Below are 14,666 nucleotides of genomic sequence, written 5' to 3' on the forward strand. Positions count from 1 at the left end.
TTTTATCATTAGTTTCTTCTGATTTTTTGCGCAAAGATGCGTATTAATATTGTTCAAAACATGGCCGAGTTTGATTTTTGAGGAAATTTTTTTTCCGGCCGAAAATGCCGTAAATATGCCGTAAATCGCCGTTTTTCTGGATTTTTATTGGACTTTTTCCTTACAATTGGTTGTTTTTTCATTCAAAAACATTGTTAATAGCAATGCCCACCATCAAGCATGTTTCAATTTTCAATAAAATTGATTTTTGAAGCCGGAGCTATTTAAAAATCGCCGGAACAATCTATTTTTGCCGGAAAGACAGTATTTCTTGAATTTCTCGAGCTGTACTTAATATTTTTTTATGAAATTTTGCACACTGATGCAATATGACAATACCTAAAATGTAACGGAGCCCGATTTTAGAAAAACATTTTTTTCCGGCCGAAAATGCCGGAAATATGCCGGAAAAACCGGCTTTTTTACATTTTCTCGAATTTTCATCAAAAGTTTTTCTGATTTTTTTTGCAGAAAGATGCGTATTCGCAATGCTCAAAACATGGCTGAGTTCGATTTTTGAGAAATTTTTTTTTCGGTTAAAAATGCCGGAAATGCCGTTTTTGAAGATTTTCATTAGATTTTTTCCTTGTATTTCTATTTATAACAATGCTCACCATCAAGCATGATTCAATTGTCAATAAAACTGATTTTTGCGACCAGAACTTTCTATTTGTTTTTCCACTACAACCCTTCCCTCTCCCCCCATCAACAATCAATGATGAATTTATTGCGTTATACATTTTCGCTAAACGCTATATTTTTTGACTGATTTTTTTCTCCTCGCATTGCTATCCAACTTTCATCATCAGGTAGGTCCATTTAGCATCTAGCTTGTTCATTTTGACGTCAGAAATTGAAACAATAGTTGATCTCTATTCGCTTGTTTTTTTTTTCGCTTTTTGTGCTATTTTTTCCAGAATAAAGCGTGAAAAAATCAATCGAAGCTGAAGAAAACGGTTAACAAATACAATAATGACCAGTTATTTCGGGCTGTACTATGAAATATTACCCTCGGTCAACGCAACAACCTCGCAAGCTCAGTCGTTACTTGACCTCGGGCAATATTTCTCAGTACAGCCCTCACAGACCTTACGCCCCCAAAATGTATACACATTTTTTTATAAGCAACTCCAATTTTCAGGTCAGGGCTGGGCTTGCTTAGCATTCTAGGTCATTTTCTGAAAAGTTTACTGTGAGCACCCCTGATATTATACCATATTTATGTTTATTGGGTCAGGGGCTATCGTTTGCCATGCGTGGAATATAACAATAGCGTTCAGTTTGAGGTCGTTGTTGTTATTTCCTGCCCGCGTAGTTTGATTATTCGCCCGATAGTGTCATTTAGGCCCGACGCGAAGCGAAGGGCGCAAATGGCATTAGAGGGCTAATAATCAAATTACAAGGGCAGAATTAATGACAACAACGAACGAAAACTTAACGCTATTACTATTATTATCCATATCGGACATTCAAACAACGTTTTTTTCTAGCGTCAACCAATTCTTTTCGCTTCAATACAATGTCTTCAACACATTTTTAGCACCTTGCGAGCGGGCCGCAAATGACCAAAAAGTGTTTTTTTCTGACGTTAGTTTAGTCTCTTCGCTTCAATGCAACGACTTCAATCCAATTCCGAGCGGGCCGCAAATGACGTTATTGCCCTATACCCGGGCCGTTAATGATATTTTAGCCCTCTGAGGACTGGCGCTTTAGTTTCCTCAGCGCGGGTAGGACAATTTGAGTCTTAAAACCTTTCAATACCGCCCGCCGATTGAACCTTTAATGGCTTACTATATAGATATTTCATGCGCAAGTTCCACTTTTCGCCACGTTTTGGTCTAAAATTGACCATATATAGCATCTGCGTGAATTATCTTGAGTTAGGTAATGAAATCGGCTATACCATATGGCTATACCCGTTTAAAAGTCTTCTATATAGTTTTTCGAGAGCTTTCGAATGGTATACTTGATAATGTCTGAAAATGAGTTTGAAATTTAAAAAAAAATTTGCCCTTACTGTTTTGCCTGGGAAAAAAAGAAATGTCCCAAAAAAAAGATGTTCCACATGTGGTATTTTAAGGGATTTTTTCCTGAGGCATAACCATCCTATAGAGAAGGTCTGGAGAAAGTTTCAGCTGGATCTTGTTTTTTCCCCTTAAATTATGTTAGACAACCCCACTATTCATGTTGATTTGATAAGAGAAGAATTTTTGCCAAGAAAGCCCATTTTTCCAATTTTTTTGATAGAACTGCCAAAAATTTCGCAGGCTTAAATGCTCGTAGTTTCGGTGAATACACGGGGAAAAAAGCGAAAATTAGTACCCTTAATGAGAAGTACTCCTTCTTTCAATGTCAAATTAAAATGTCTTCCAATTTTTTTTTTTATTCAGGTATTTTCGCAACAAACTTGAGGGGATAAACCGATCAAAGACCAGTCCCGTCTTCGTCTCATGGAGTGGCAACAAGATGAGCAGTTCAATGGTGACAGGGCAGATCAAATCGTATTGGTCCAAATGCGTCGGTTTGACTGCCAATAAACCAACATTCAGTACAACAAAGGTCAGAAAATTCGCCGTTACTAAGACCTATGAAGAACGACCTGACTTAAAAAAAGACGTGGCCATGTTAATGTGCCACTCAGAAAAAACTGCTGCCAAATCGTACTATTTGCAAGAAAAGAATAAAAACGCAAGCAAAACTTCAAAAATGTTGCACGCTTTAATGAGATCAAAACCTTCCTCCTCTGAAAATAATGCTAAAGAAGATGTCGAAAAAGTGCCGGAAGAGAAAGATGGGAAAATGTTGGAAAAGAATGTCGAAAAAGTGCGGAAAGAGAAAGATGAGAAAATACCGGAAAAGAATGTTGGAAAAATGTCGGAAAAGAATGATGAGATCAGTGATTTGAGCAGTGAGACAGAGGACAGTGTTGGATCGGACGAAGACAGTGTTGAATCGGATGAAGACAGTGATTTTGAAGATCGGAAAAGAGGTGGTAAAACAACAGGCAGAGCAGATTTTACTATCTCTGAGAACAACGAGATAAATAAGATCTTCAAAGACTGGATTCAAACCACTGTTGTGATACGAAGAGCAGACATTGGGATGATGTGTGAAAAGAAATGCAGTGAAATGTTGAAAAAATATGGGGATTACAAAATGACGGAAAAAATCAGGAAGGAAAGGACGAAATTTCAAAAAAATAATTAGAATTTAACGAATATTATACACGCTTTTTTTATAAGAATAGTTTCTATAAAAATATTATGATAAAAATCGGCAATTTCAGAAGACACCTATACCTACAGGGTAAGGTTCACAGACTTTCATACAGCCCTTTTCCATTTGGTAACAAAATAACTCGCTTTTCGTTCGAATTAATATGAGACTTTTAGAAGGTAGAAAGAAAATTTAGAAATGTAAGAATACAGTACGCCAAGAATAATATTTAACCTTCGATTTTCTTCTTAAGAATGCTTCATTCTCAGCCAAAGAACACTAATCTTATAAAAAGAGCGTGTACATTTTTACCGAAAAGGGTGAGCGTAGCGGCTAGGGATCTAATCTTCTGGTTTCTGTAAATGTGGAATTGCTAAATTTTCGGTTAGAAGGACAAGGTTAAATTACTTTTCAGTGTCTTATTTTTGTGCCTTGCTTTTTTGCGTCAAAAACTTTGATCTGCTTTTTTGCTTGCACCTCTGTCTCACTAGCTCAAAATGATTGACTCTCTTTTCTTGAGTTTGTACCCCTGGGTACCCCTGCTTTAGAAAGTTCGATCCGTTGTTTGAATATCTCTGGACGGACCGCCTGGATAGTATTTGAAATATCATTTTACTAGATAGCATATTTTTTATCCTAGCATATATACGATAGGATCGGTTTTACATCTCTTACCCTGATATATTGTGTTAGTTCTGGGTTGGTCTTTCCTAGGCTCTGCGCCGGGTCACCTCTTTTTGAAGAAGTTCAAGTTAATCCCCGTTTGAGCAGGAGGTTTTATTATGTTTAATTTTCGCGATTTTGATCCTTTTTTCTTCATATATTTCGCGAAAATCAACTTTAATGCCCTGTTTTACCTGTTTTGTGAGTTTTTGTTACCAAAAGATGGTAAAATCTAAAATATTCGCGAAAGTTTAATCAGTGAAATTTCTGCCATAATCATAATTTGCTAAACTCAAATTTGTTAGCTTTTTGATTGTGCGTATATTTCTGCCAGCGAAAGTTTCTGCCCTATGAATGAACGTTTGTTCATTAGTGCGTTCGTTACCAGCTTTTCTCGAGATGGGCTTAATCAATTTTTTAGAATTTTTTTTACAATAAAATTTGATCTTTAATTTTCAGATATTTTGCATGAAAGTATGGTACTATCATAGGTAAAAGTTGCCTGAGATGAATTCTAGGCACAGACAGGTCTTTTTATGCAAAAATAGTCGTTTTTTTCTTTAATTGCTTATATGCTTTTTCATCATTTTTCAATGTGAAATTATTTTTTGATTGAATGTTCAGTGTTCTTCTATTAACCATAAAAGTATCGCTTCTTTCAGCTTCTTTCATTTCTGCTGATTTTTCTTTGCAGAGATACATAGCTAACAGACTTTTGTTCCTGTTTTTTGTGCAGCTGTAGCTGAGTTTTACTGTGTTTTTGCTGCATATTTTATGTAGTGCTTTTTGTAGTTGAAAGTGTTCTTGATTCATGATATTCATGATGTTATCTTTTATACGGAAGCACACAAAATAATCTGGAACTAGTGGCAAAATTTGCCACTAGTCTTTTGTTATTTTGCCACTAGTTCCGGGTTATCTCGGGTGCTTCCGTATAAAAGATTACGTCATGAATATCATGAATTAGGTTGAGAAATTGTTTGTGATGTTTTCCTTTGATTGACCCGTATTGACCGGATTATATTTTTTCTTTTTGTCAATATGTATAATTCTAAAACATGAAATTCCAATATTTTCATTTTTTTCAATAAATTCAAAAATATAAAATAATTAAAATATTTATTTATTTAGCTTAATTTCATATCTTATTTTTTCGAGTTTCAGTCCTTTTTTAGTCCGTTTTTTCAGAAAGGTGGATTGAACCGGAATGACCGGATTGCATTTCTTTTACATGTTTTCTTTCTTTTTGTCAATATGTATAATTCTAAAACATGAAATTTCAATATTTTCAATTTTTTCAATAAATTCAAAAATATAAAATAATTAAAATATTTATTTATTTCAGATGAGATGGAGTTTTTATAAGATACTTCACTAATTGGTCATTTGAAGTAATAAAAATGACGCGTTCTTTAGAAAAAGTAACAAAATTGTTTTATTACTGGTTAACGACCAACCAAATCAAATAAGAGCTTGTAAAAACTCCATCTCGTCCCATTTATTTAGCCTAATTTCATATCTTATTTTTTCGAGTTTCAGTCCTTTTTTATACTATTATCTATAAAAAAGTGTTCGATTTCTAATTGTTTCTCCTGTCTTGTCCGTTTTTTTCTGAAAGGTGGATTGAACCGGAATGACCAGATTGCATTTCTTTTACATGTTTTCTTTCTTTTTGTCAATATGTATAATTTTTAAACATGAAATTTCAATATTTTCAATTTTGTCAATAAATTCAAAATTATAAATAATTATTTTTAAAATTCTAAATAAAAAACAAATAAAACATTTATTTATTTAATTCAATGTGATTTTAGTATCTTATTTATTCCAGTTTCAGTCCTTTTTTATAATATTATTATATATAATGTTCGGTGAAAAGTTTGGCTTTCAAAATTGGATCCTTACAGTGCAGGACAATTTCGGCAAAAAAATACCATCAAAGGGTCAAGAAAATACCATCATCTTGAAAGCCTGGCCAAAAAAATACTATCAGAAGGCAAAAAAAAACACCAACATCCTGAAAGCCTGAAAGCGTAGCCTTAAAGGCGAACAAACGATAGGTCGCTTATCCTGAGTGCCCCCCCCCCTTGGGGGTGTTAAATGGAAATGGAAATGTTTTTTTTTATAAAACACAGTTATCAGGGGGGAATAAGCAATAATAGAGAGGCTTTAGACCATGTTTGCATGTGACGGTTCCGTGTTTAACTCCGAAATGAAATGAAGCCATTCTATTGGGTACATTCAAGTTTCACATCACTTCTAACCAATAGAATGGCTTCAATTCCTTTCCAATTTTGGTCACATTTTCTCCGTAGCTACGCTTTATAATTTCCAAGGCTCACTCACCTTTGAAAATTTACTTTTAAAAAATTTAACAAACAACTCTGTCTCAGTGGGGTGAATGACTTGTAAAAAATGTATTTGACCAGGGATTAGTGATATCAGACTTACCAACTATAACATAACTGGATCGGAAAAAGTTAATTCACTTTTCAACGGCTTTATTTTCCTTGATTATTTCCTCCGGTTTAAAATACAGCTTTGGTGGGGATCGGTGGATGTAAAAAAATTAATTCCAAGGGGAACGGGCAGCCTAGGTTTGTCTAACTTTACCCTTTCCGGACGCACGGGCCACTGGTGGGCCCATGCTGGGACTAAATTTCAAATGACCATATCTCAAAAATTTAGCCTTCTCAGCAATTGGTTCAGCTACTGTTGGAAAGAGCACAAAATCTTGAACAAAAAAGGACGAGTTTGGGCGCCGCTTTCACCAAACCGATTATCTGGTACTCGATGTAGAAATTTTCTTCCGACACGCTAAAGCTCTGAAGGGCGGGAAAATTTTAACAACTGGAACCTGTGGGTTACCATTTTTCATTTTTCTGTAAGGTTTCTCAGGCAGCAGAGATTTTCATGCTAAATGCAACCGATAGTCAAGCAAAAAGTGTAAGGACAGCTAGACACGACTGTGATGCGGTACATCAAACGATGACTACTATAGGTCTCCGATAGGTGATATTGGCCCGCTCCTTCAGAGCTTCAGCGTGGGCGGCCGCCAATACACCATCGGAATATTAGATAACCAAACCGATCGTCTTGCATGAGCGAGACGGTCGAGCGAATAATTTGAGATTTTTTTCTTCAAAATTTTCATTTCTTGCGTCTGGAATGGGTTAAAGGTACTAGTTTTCGCGCAATTTCGCGCAGAGACCCAAAATGCGCGTATTTTTTTACCGAAATTGTGCGCCAACAGAGAACACGAAAATTAATACAGTTGTTATAGAAAACTTTAGTAAATGTTATTTTGCCAATCCAAAACCACATTAAATAGGGCCTTCGAAGGTGAAAAATGACAAAATATCTACCCTTTGCGCGAAAATAAGTACTAGAAAAGCAACCGAATGTTTTTCGTGTGCCTAAATTAGTACCTTTGTTGCTTTAAGAAGGGGGGGTGTTGGACTTTTCAAAAAATGGCTTTCAAGCCTTTAAGGTATTTTTTTTTCGCCCGGGCGGGTTTCAAAATTCAAAATACTGTTTTATCAGGGAGGCTTTTTGCATCGGGGCTTTAGCATTTTTTCGATCGGGGCTAATCTAATCTCATAACAGAACAGATCATGAATATTTTGCGCTCACCATGCTTTGCTCTAAAGGGATGTGGCGAATATAATGATCTGAAGCGGTTGGATATAACCCTTTGATGTTTTCATCCGCTCCGACGAATGAATATTAAATGAGATTTAGACTAAAAGATAGCACTAAAAGATTTATTACGCTCCGACTTCGCTTAAAACTTCACTTTACTCCAGGCCGAGTCTTTTTCTTTACAAAAAAGCGCGCAGATTTGCATTTTCTAACCAACAATCGCAGATACTCTTACGGAACTCAGTGGAGATAGATATCAGAAGAGTTCAAGTAGTTCGGCGAGGAAAACGTTGTCCGCTGTGCCAATCTGAATGGATCAACCTCTGGGGCTATTTGAGAGCGCATCATCAAATACCTCGAGAGGAAGCGAGAAGAATTGTTAGAAATTGACAGTTAATCTTTTTTATACTATTTTTTTATTTGTTTTGATATACAGTGGAATCTCGAACTTTTATTTTCGATTTCGAATAAATTTTCTGGTCGTTTGCGAGTTCGAGATTGCACTGTAACTGAATTAAAAGTTTAGATGTAATTGTGTAAATAGTTAATATTGCAAATAGCCAATATCTAACGTATGTTAAATAAGCGCTTTCTTGACCAATCAACCATTACAACAATCTCATTATTGCTTAGTACTGGCATGGGTCCTAATTTTTGAGAGATTACAAAAAATTTCTTTTAATTGTACACCCCTGTCTCACTGACCCGGTAGAAATTTCATAGCCAGTGGGGATAGAATTAGGAACTAATATGAACAAATATCCCAGTGGGGAGAAAAACTCCTTTTAAATTATATAACTGGGGATATTTATTTCAATTGTTTTCAATCCAAAAAATCCAGTGGGGACGACAAATTCAGATCAAAACTTTACGGTGGGGATAGTAATACTACATTTTTCCCAATGGGGACGAAATTTAAGGAGTTTTCCTCCACCGGGGACGAGTTTTGGCCTTATTTTTCCAGTAGGGCAGGGGTCCCACCGGGTCTGTGACACAGGGGTGTAATTGTGAAGGGGTCACTCGATACACCAATATGCACAGTGAAATCTTCGAAGCTTTACTTAGATCAGCAGTTATGGGAAATAGTTTATACGTTTTGCAGAAAATCCATTTTAGAAAATGTTAGTTGGTTAACTTTTCTTAACTGTATTTGCGATTCGTTTTGTTAAAAGATCAACAGATTGCTTATTCTTCATCAAATTCTTACCATGGAAGCAACTCTAGCTGCCTTAAGTTTTTAAACCAAAATCTTATGAAATATATTGAAATATATTGATGAGGTCAGCAGAAATTGAGGAAAAATGAAAATGGCTAATTCATGCTGACGTCATCATTTTTTTCAAAAATTTTGATTTAATGCATAATTTTGTATTTTGCTAATTTTTGCTGACGTCAGCAAGATTTGAAAAAAAACATTTCATGCAAAAATGATCCTCTTAATGATGTGAAACTTTGGTCAGAATTTCATGTTTATAGCATCAGCCAAACTAGCTGGAGTTATTCAAAAAACAAGTTTTGCTGACGTCAACGTTTTTTATTTTTTTGCTTGTATGGGTGAAAAATTAATTAAGGCACAGACCTTCCAGTGATCTACACATCAATACGCTTCTATCGATGTATGAAGTGATATGATCTGATAAGTGGAAACGGTGATAAAGAATTAAGGTAAATTTGGACGTACCTTAATTTACCCGAGGTTTCCAGAGGCAAGTTACGGCCTGTGCAAATATCTTGGTCCAATCAGAAAACAGGTGACGCCACAGATATCACTAATTTTTGACGAATTATTATTGCTGATTCATTTTCTCCATATTAAAATCTTTTCAAAAAGTGCTGGGCCAAAAATTCAATATGGCATTCTCCCGAAAAACCAGGAAAATATTTTTTGCTGACGTCAGCATAAAATTGAAATGCTTATTTCTCTACAAATCCTCTCAAATTTGGCAAATAGTTAGAGTAGTCTAATGTCTTTCATTTGGAAAGTTTTTTTCTACGTAAATGATGACGTAAGCACTTTTTTAAGAAAAAACGAAGTTCGCTAATTTTTGCTGACATCTGCATTTTTTCTAAAAGAAAGATATTCAAATCCAAATTTGAATTAGATTGAATGAGTATTTGTAGATTTATCGGCATTTTAAGATTGTGTCTGCAAAAAAATCCGACATGTCGGCAAAAAACCTGCCAAATCATAAAATGCTCGACGGCCTGATGTTCCACCTAGTTTTGACATTTTTTTTTTATGTTCCTTACATTAATACCTTTGCAAAAAGTGCTGAGCCATCAATTTCTAAAGACCTACGCTCGAGAAAATTAGGAAAAACATTTTTGCTGACGTCAGCAAAAAAGTGTTTTCCCAAATTTCTCGAAAATGGCTATTATTAAAATTATGGCCCAGACATTTTCGAAAAATTCAGAGTATTTCCTATCCGAATAACCAAAACTGATGTTTTCTTAGGGGGTACTATATATGTGGGAAAAATACGGTAAATTTTGCACGTGCCGTGACTTGACTGAGAATTGATTAAATCCATAGTATCTTTATTTTGAATAACTCCGTAATATCTTTCCTAGTTTCAATTTGCAGAAAATCTGAGGACATCACTTCTCAAGTTTTGAAAAAATGCCTGATTCGGACAAGCAAGTACTCTATTTTGCTGACAGTGATCCCTAAATTGAAATATTTCGAATATGATCCCTAAATTAAAATTTTTTATCTAGGGATGATTTTTCATGTCTAGGGGGCGGATCCTGAGACCAAAAATTGAAAAGTGTAAAAATTGCAATTAAAAGTTGCTATTCGGTCCCTAATACAAGAATATGTAAAAAAAACCTAAATTAAAATACCTTTTTGGTGTCAAAATTAAGGAAAATTGAAAAAAAACAAGTGACATCGAAATCGCACACCACAACGGGAACATGCATGCAGTAGTATCATATAACATCCCGAGCACTTTAAAATTCAATTTTTTTCGAATTCCACGGAGAGAAAACTTAAATTGCAGGTAGAATAGGGTTGAAATGGGATGAAAAGGGTTACTTCCCTGATACATAATCACGTGTTAAATATCATTTTTGTGGCATGTTCTGGTAAATAGATATGGTCAATGTCCCTAAATTGAAATTTTTTGACAAATACGCTAATACAGGAATACGAAATTCACGAAAGCGGTATATTCTGATCAAAAGTAATTACGAGACTCTAAATGCATGAAATGAAGCAAAAAAAAAGGGGTCCGAAAGGTTTCCAACGTCCGAAATTAACCTATTTTTAAGCATCAAATTTTTTTGATTTAGGGACCATTCTCTGAATCGATGAATCTACAGAGAGAGAGAGAGAGAGAGAGAGAGAGAGAGAGAGAGAGAGAGAGAGAGAGAGAGAGAGAGAGAGAGAGAGAGAGAGAGAGAGAGAGAGAGAGAGAGAGAGAGAGAGAGAGAGAGAGAGAGAGAGAGAGAGAGAGAGTAAAATAAAAAAGAAGCTTACACTGAATAGGGTCTTCACCATCACTATCCGAATCTTCACTTTCATTTTCAACTTTGGTTGTCCTTTTTCGTTTGGCACATTTCTTCTCACCTTTCAAAAAGACAAATTTAAAAATGGAAATGTTTGTGCTAACGTCAGCAACTCTCAATAGCGAGGTTAAGCAGGAGTTTATTTTGTGCCGTACCGTAAGGTTTTAGGCTCAGTCCGGGGTGTTTTAGCCTGACTCCTATAACGTTACGGTATTAAGGAAAAAAACAGTTAAGCAGAGAGGCTATCTATGCCGTGTGACGTAATGTTTGTTTTGCCGCCTTTCACTTTCGGTTCCAGCTTCAAAAAATTTTGTTTGGTTTTTGTTTTTCAGCTTTCTTTTTCAGACTTATTCAGACGTCTAAGAATAAAGTGCTTTTAAAATGGATGCTGCCAATCATGAAGAGATGGAGATTGATTTTGCTGTTGGTGATCAAAATGAAGAAGAAATGATTGTTGACAGTTCCAGTGGAGATGATGAAGATTCTGATGTTGTTGTTGATTCTGATGTTGTTGTTGATTCTGATGTTGGTGATGGTTTTGAGTCTTCTGATGATGAGGTTTTAGTAAGTGATGTTGATGACAGTGAGAACGAAGATGGTGATTCTAGTAGTGGTTATGAAGCTGATGATAGTGATGAAGAGGATGATGATGATGGTGAAGTTGATGTTGTGGATGAACTTGTGGGAGCTTACTTGGCAGGTGTGCTTGAAGATGAGGATTTTAATTTATTAATGATAGCTGCTAATGCTGGGGTTAGAAATGATGCACGTAATGATAGAGTTTTGCAGAGGTGGGCGCCATTTGATTTTGATGCGTGGTCAGAGGAAGAGTGTCGAGTGGATACAAGATTTAAGAAAGTTGACATTATAAGACTTGTTGAAGCTTTTGGTTTGGGAGATGAAATTATTACACATAACAGAGTGAGGTGCAGTTCAGTTGAGGCATTGTGTTTGTTGTTACGACGTTTGGCGTTTCCTTGCAGGTTTATTGATCTTATGCCCAAATTTGGTCGACCCAAAGAAACATTGTGTGTAATATTTAATCATGTGTTGGACCACATAAGCACCAACTTTATCCATTTGCTGGAATCGTTTGATCAACCCTGGCTGTCTCCTGAGCGTCTAACACACTATGCCGAGAGGATCCACACCAAAGGAGGCCCACTTGACAACTGCTGGGGATTCATTGACGGAACCCTCCGACCCATAGCCCGCCCGAAATTAATGCAAAGGGTGATGTACAATGGGCATAAAAGAGTTCACGGTTTCAAATTTCAGTCCATATCAACTCCTAATGGAATGGTAGCAAACTTCTTTGGGCCACTTGAAGGATCTCGCCATGATTCGTATTTGTTAGCACAGTCTGGGATTTTGGACAATCTTGAAAGGTATTCGGTTGGTGTTAATGGGAATCGTTTGTGTGTTTATGGTGATCCGGCGTACCCTTTAAGCGAAAGCATCCAAACTGGTTTCCACAATCCTCAAGATGAAGATCAACAAGAGTACAACCGAGCTATGTCCCGTCTTCGTGTATCAGTTGAGTGGTGTTTTGGAGAAATTATCGAAAGGTTTCGATTCACAGACTTTAAAAAAATGATGAAGTCAGGGTTAAGTCCGGTTGCTAAACAGTATGCTGTCTCAGCCCTCCTTCAAAATTGCCACAATTGTTTGTATTCTTCAAAGTGTGCTCAATTTTTTGAATGTGATCCACCTGCTTTGGAAGACTACCTCCAGCCAATCTGAAGATCTGATTTCTCAATCCATTTTTTGACTTGATTTTTTGAAAGAGAAGCTTTTTTGAAAGAAGAAGAGAGTGAGAGAACAAAAGTACTTATTTCATACTTGCAACAAAACATCTAAACTAAAAAGCCTTGAAAGGAATACGTTTGTATACAAAACGAAAACATCAAAATAATATTAGAAGGAAAACAATTCACAAGATGATTTTTAACGTCACCCTATGATTCTTTCTCCTTTAATAATAATTTAATGTGTTTGTTTTGTCTCTCGATCAAGGCTTTTTGAGTCTGGATTGTTTCTTTCAAGGATGCAATTAGTAAATTTGTCCTCTCGTGCTCTTCTTCCTTCAAAGCAATTTCTCTTTCCAGCAAAGACTGATCCTTTTCCTTAACTAATTTATCATTATCCCACTTTTGCTTCACAAAATCCATCATCTCCTTGCTGTCAAATTTTTTTTTATCTGACCTTTGCTGCCGTGGCTTTTTTTCCTTCTTCAATCTTTTTTCAGTCTCAGAAAACCTTTCAAAGCATCTGTTCCTTTGTTCTTTTCCATTCTCTTCCTTTTCTTTCTTCTTTTTCGCTTGGTTATTGTTTTCCTCCTCTCTTTCATGCAAATAATCATCTTCCATACTTATAAGTCCATCCAAAAGATTGTCCCTTTCATTGTACTCAGGTGCAATGCCAGACCCTTTAAGTTCAGCACTGTTTTTTTTTCGGTGTTCCTTCATTTCATTTGTTACGCGCTCTCTAACAGTTTTATTTTTGTATTCCCCATCTTGTGGGTATAATTTGGCCATATTTTCAGCAACTTTATCCCAGGTTTCTCTTCTGGCAGGAGTGCCTTTTTTCTGAAGAAACGTGCCACATGACGTTACCTCTTTAAAAAGTGAAATGTCTCTATCAAAATTAAAACGGATCTTTTTCTTTGGTGGTTCAGTAATTTGAGAGGAAGGAGAGGCAGTAGTGGTGGTGGTTGAATTTGAAGATGATGGAACGTTGTATAATTCTTTGGGGATAATTTTTCTTTCTGGTATGAAGTTGAGCGGTTGTGTTGCAAGGTTTAGGACAGGCTGATGTGGTGAATTAGTTGAGGACGAAGTTGAAGACGAAGTTGGAAATATGAATAGAGATTTCTTCTTTTGTTGTTGTTGGGAAATTGATGGAAGTTGTGGTGGTTGAGTGGTATGATGACATTGTTTACTTGATGACGATGGCACCACAGAAACACTAAAAAATAAGAAATAAAAAATTTGGTTTCATATTGTTCAAAGTATCTATTGGTTTTTGATTTTGACAGAACAACAACAAAAAAGTAGCTAGACATGTAACTTTATTTTATAGTAGATACAAACAAGAGCAGAAACAGCAAAGAAACGTCTGCTGTTGTTGATATAAAATAGTAATAAAGATTATTTATTTACAACTTACATCTTGACATTTTTTTGCGATAAGAATGCTTTCACTTTTTGTGTATTCATTGTAATATAACAGAAAGTATCTAATAACAAGTAAATTAAAAAGCTTTCTTTGGTCTCAGCTCCAAATTTCAAATCTCAAAAAAAAATTTCAAAAAAAATTTTATTTTGTTTATCTATTTTCCCGGGTGATTTTGACCCTAACTGATTCAGTCCAATCTCCGTAGGCTAAAAAGTGCCTTAGATCCTAAGCGATTTCGACACCGTTGTTTTGTGAAATTTCACGGCCTAGATCCACTCCCCAACCAACGACGTACAGGTCAAAATCCACAGGACACAAGCAGCCTCAGGAGTTTGGCGCTAGCCCGCGAAAATCCCACGGTATAGAGCGCTTACGGCACAAAATAAACTCCTGCTTAACCTCGCTAATCTAAATTTGCA

At 35.8% G+C, this 14,666-nt stretch overlaps 2 protein-coding genes and 1 long non-coding RNA gene across 3 annotated transcripts in view; 1 reads left to right on the plus strand and 2 right to left on the minus strand.

Annotated features, from left to right (window-relative positions):
- LOC136803423 (myb-like protein X) overlaps positions 1-3,429 on the plus strand; it is a 29,308-nt gene extending 25,879 nt beyond the window's left edge. The window contains exon 26 of the mRNA XM_067060143.1: positions 2,430-3,429. Within this exon, the coding sequence (XP_066916244.1) occupies positions 2,430-3,246 (817 nt within the window). The 3' untranslated portion in view covers positions 3,247-3,429. The remainder of the gene's footprint in view (positions 1-2,429) is intronic.
- Positions 1-11,126, minus strand: part of LOC136803425 (uncharacterized) — a 48,889-nt gene extending 37,763 nt beyond the window's left edge. The window contains exon 1 of the long non-coding RNA XR_010846149.1: positions 11,042-11,126. This is a non-coding gene — a long non-coding RNA (uncharacterized lncRNA). The remainder of the gene's footprint in view (positions 1-11,041) is intronic.
- Positions 11,127-13,028: 1,902 nt separating this feature from the next.
- LOC136803550 (DNA ligase 1-like) lies at positions 13,029-14,631 on the minus strand. Its single transcript, XM_067060290.1, has 2 exons — positions 14,239-14,631; positions 13,029-14,037 (listed from the first exon to the last, which is right to left on the minus strand). Exons 1-2 carry the CDS (start codon positions 14,286-14,288, stop codon positions 13,029-13,031), a joined length of 1,059 nt encoding a protein of 352 aa, XP_066916391.1. The 5' UTR covers positions 14,289-14,631.
- Between the last annotated feature and the right edge of the window lie 35 nt (positions 14,632-14,666).

The sequence above is a fragment of the Clytia hemisphaerica genome, unplaced genomic scaffold, assembly GCF_902728285.1.
Source record: "Clytia hemisphaerica strain Z4C2 unplaced genomic scaffold, Clytia hemisphaerica genome assembly, whole genome shotgun sequence".
NCBI lineage: Eukaryota > Metazoa > Cnidaria > Hydrozoa > Leptothecata > Clytiidae > Clytia > Clytia hemisphaerica.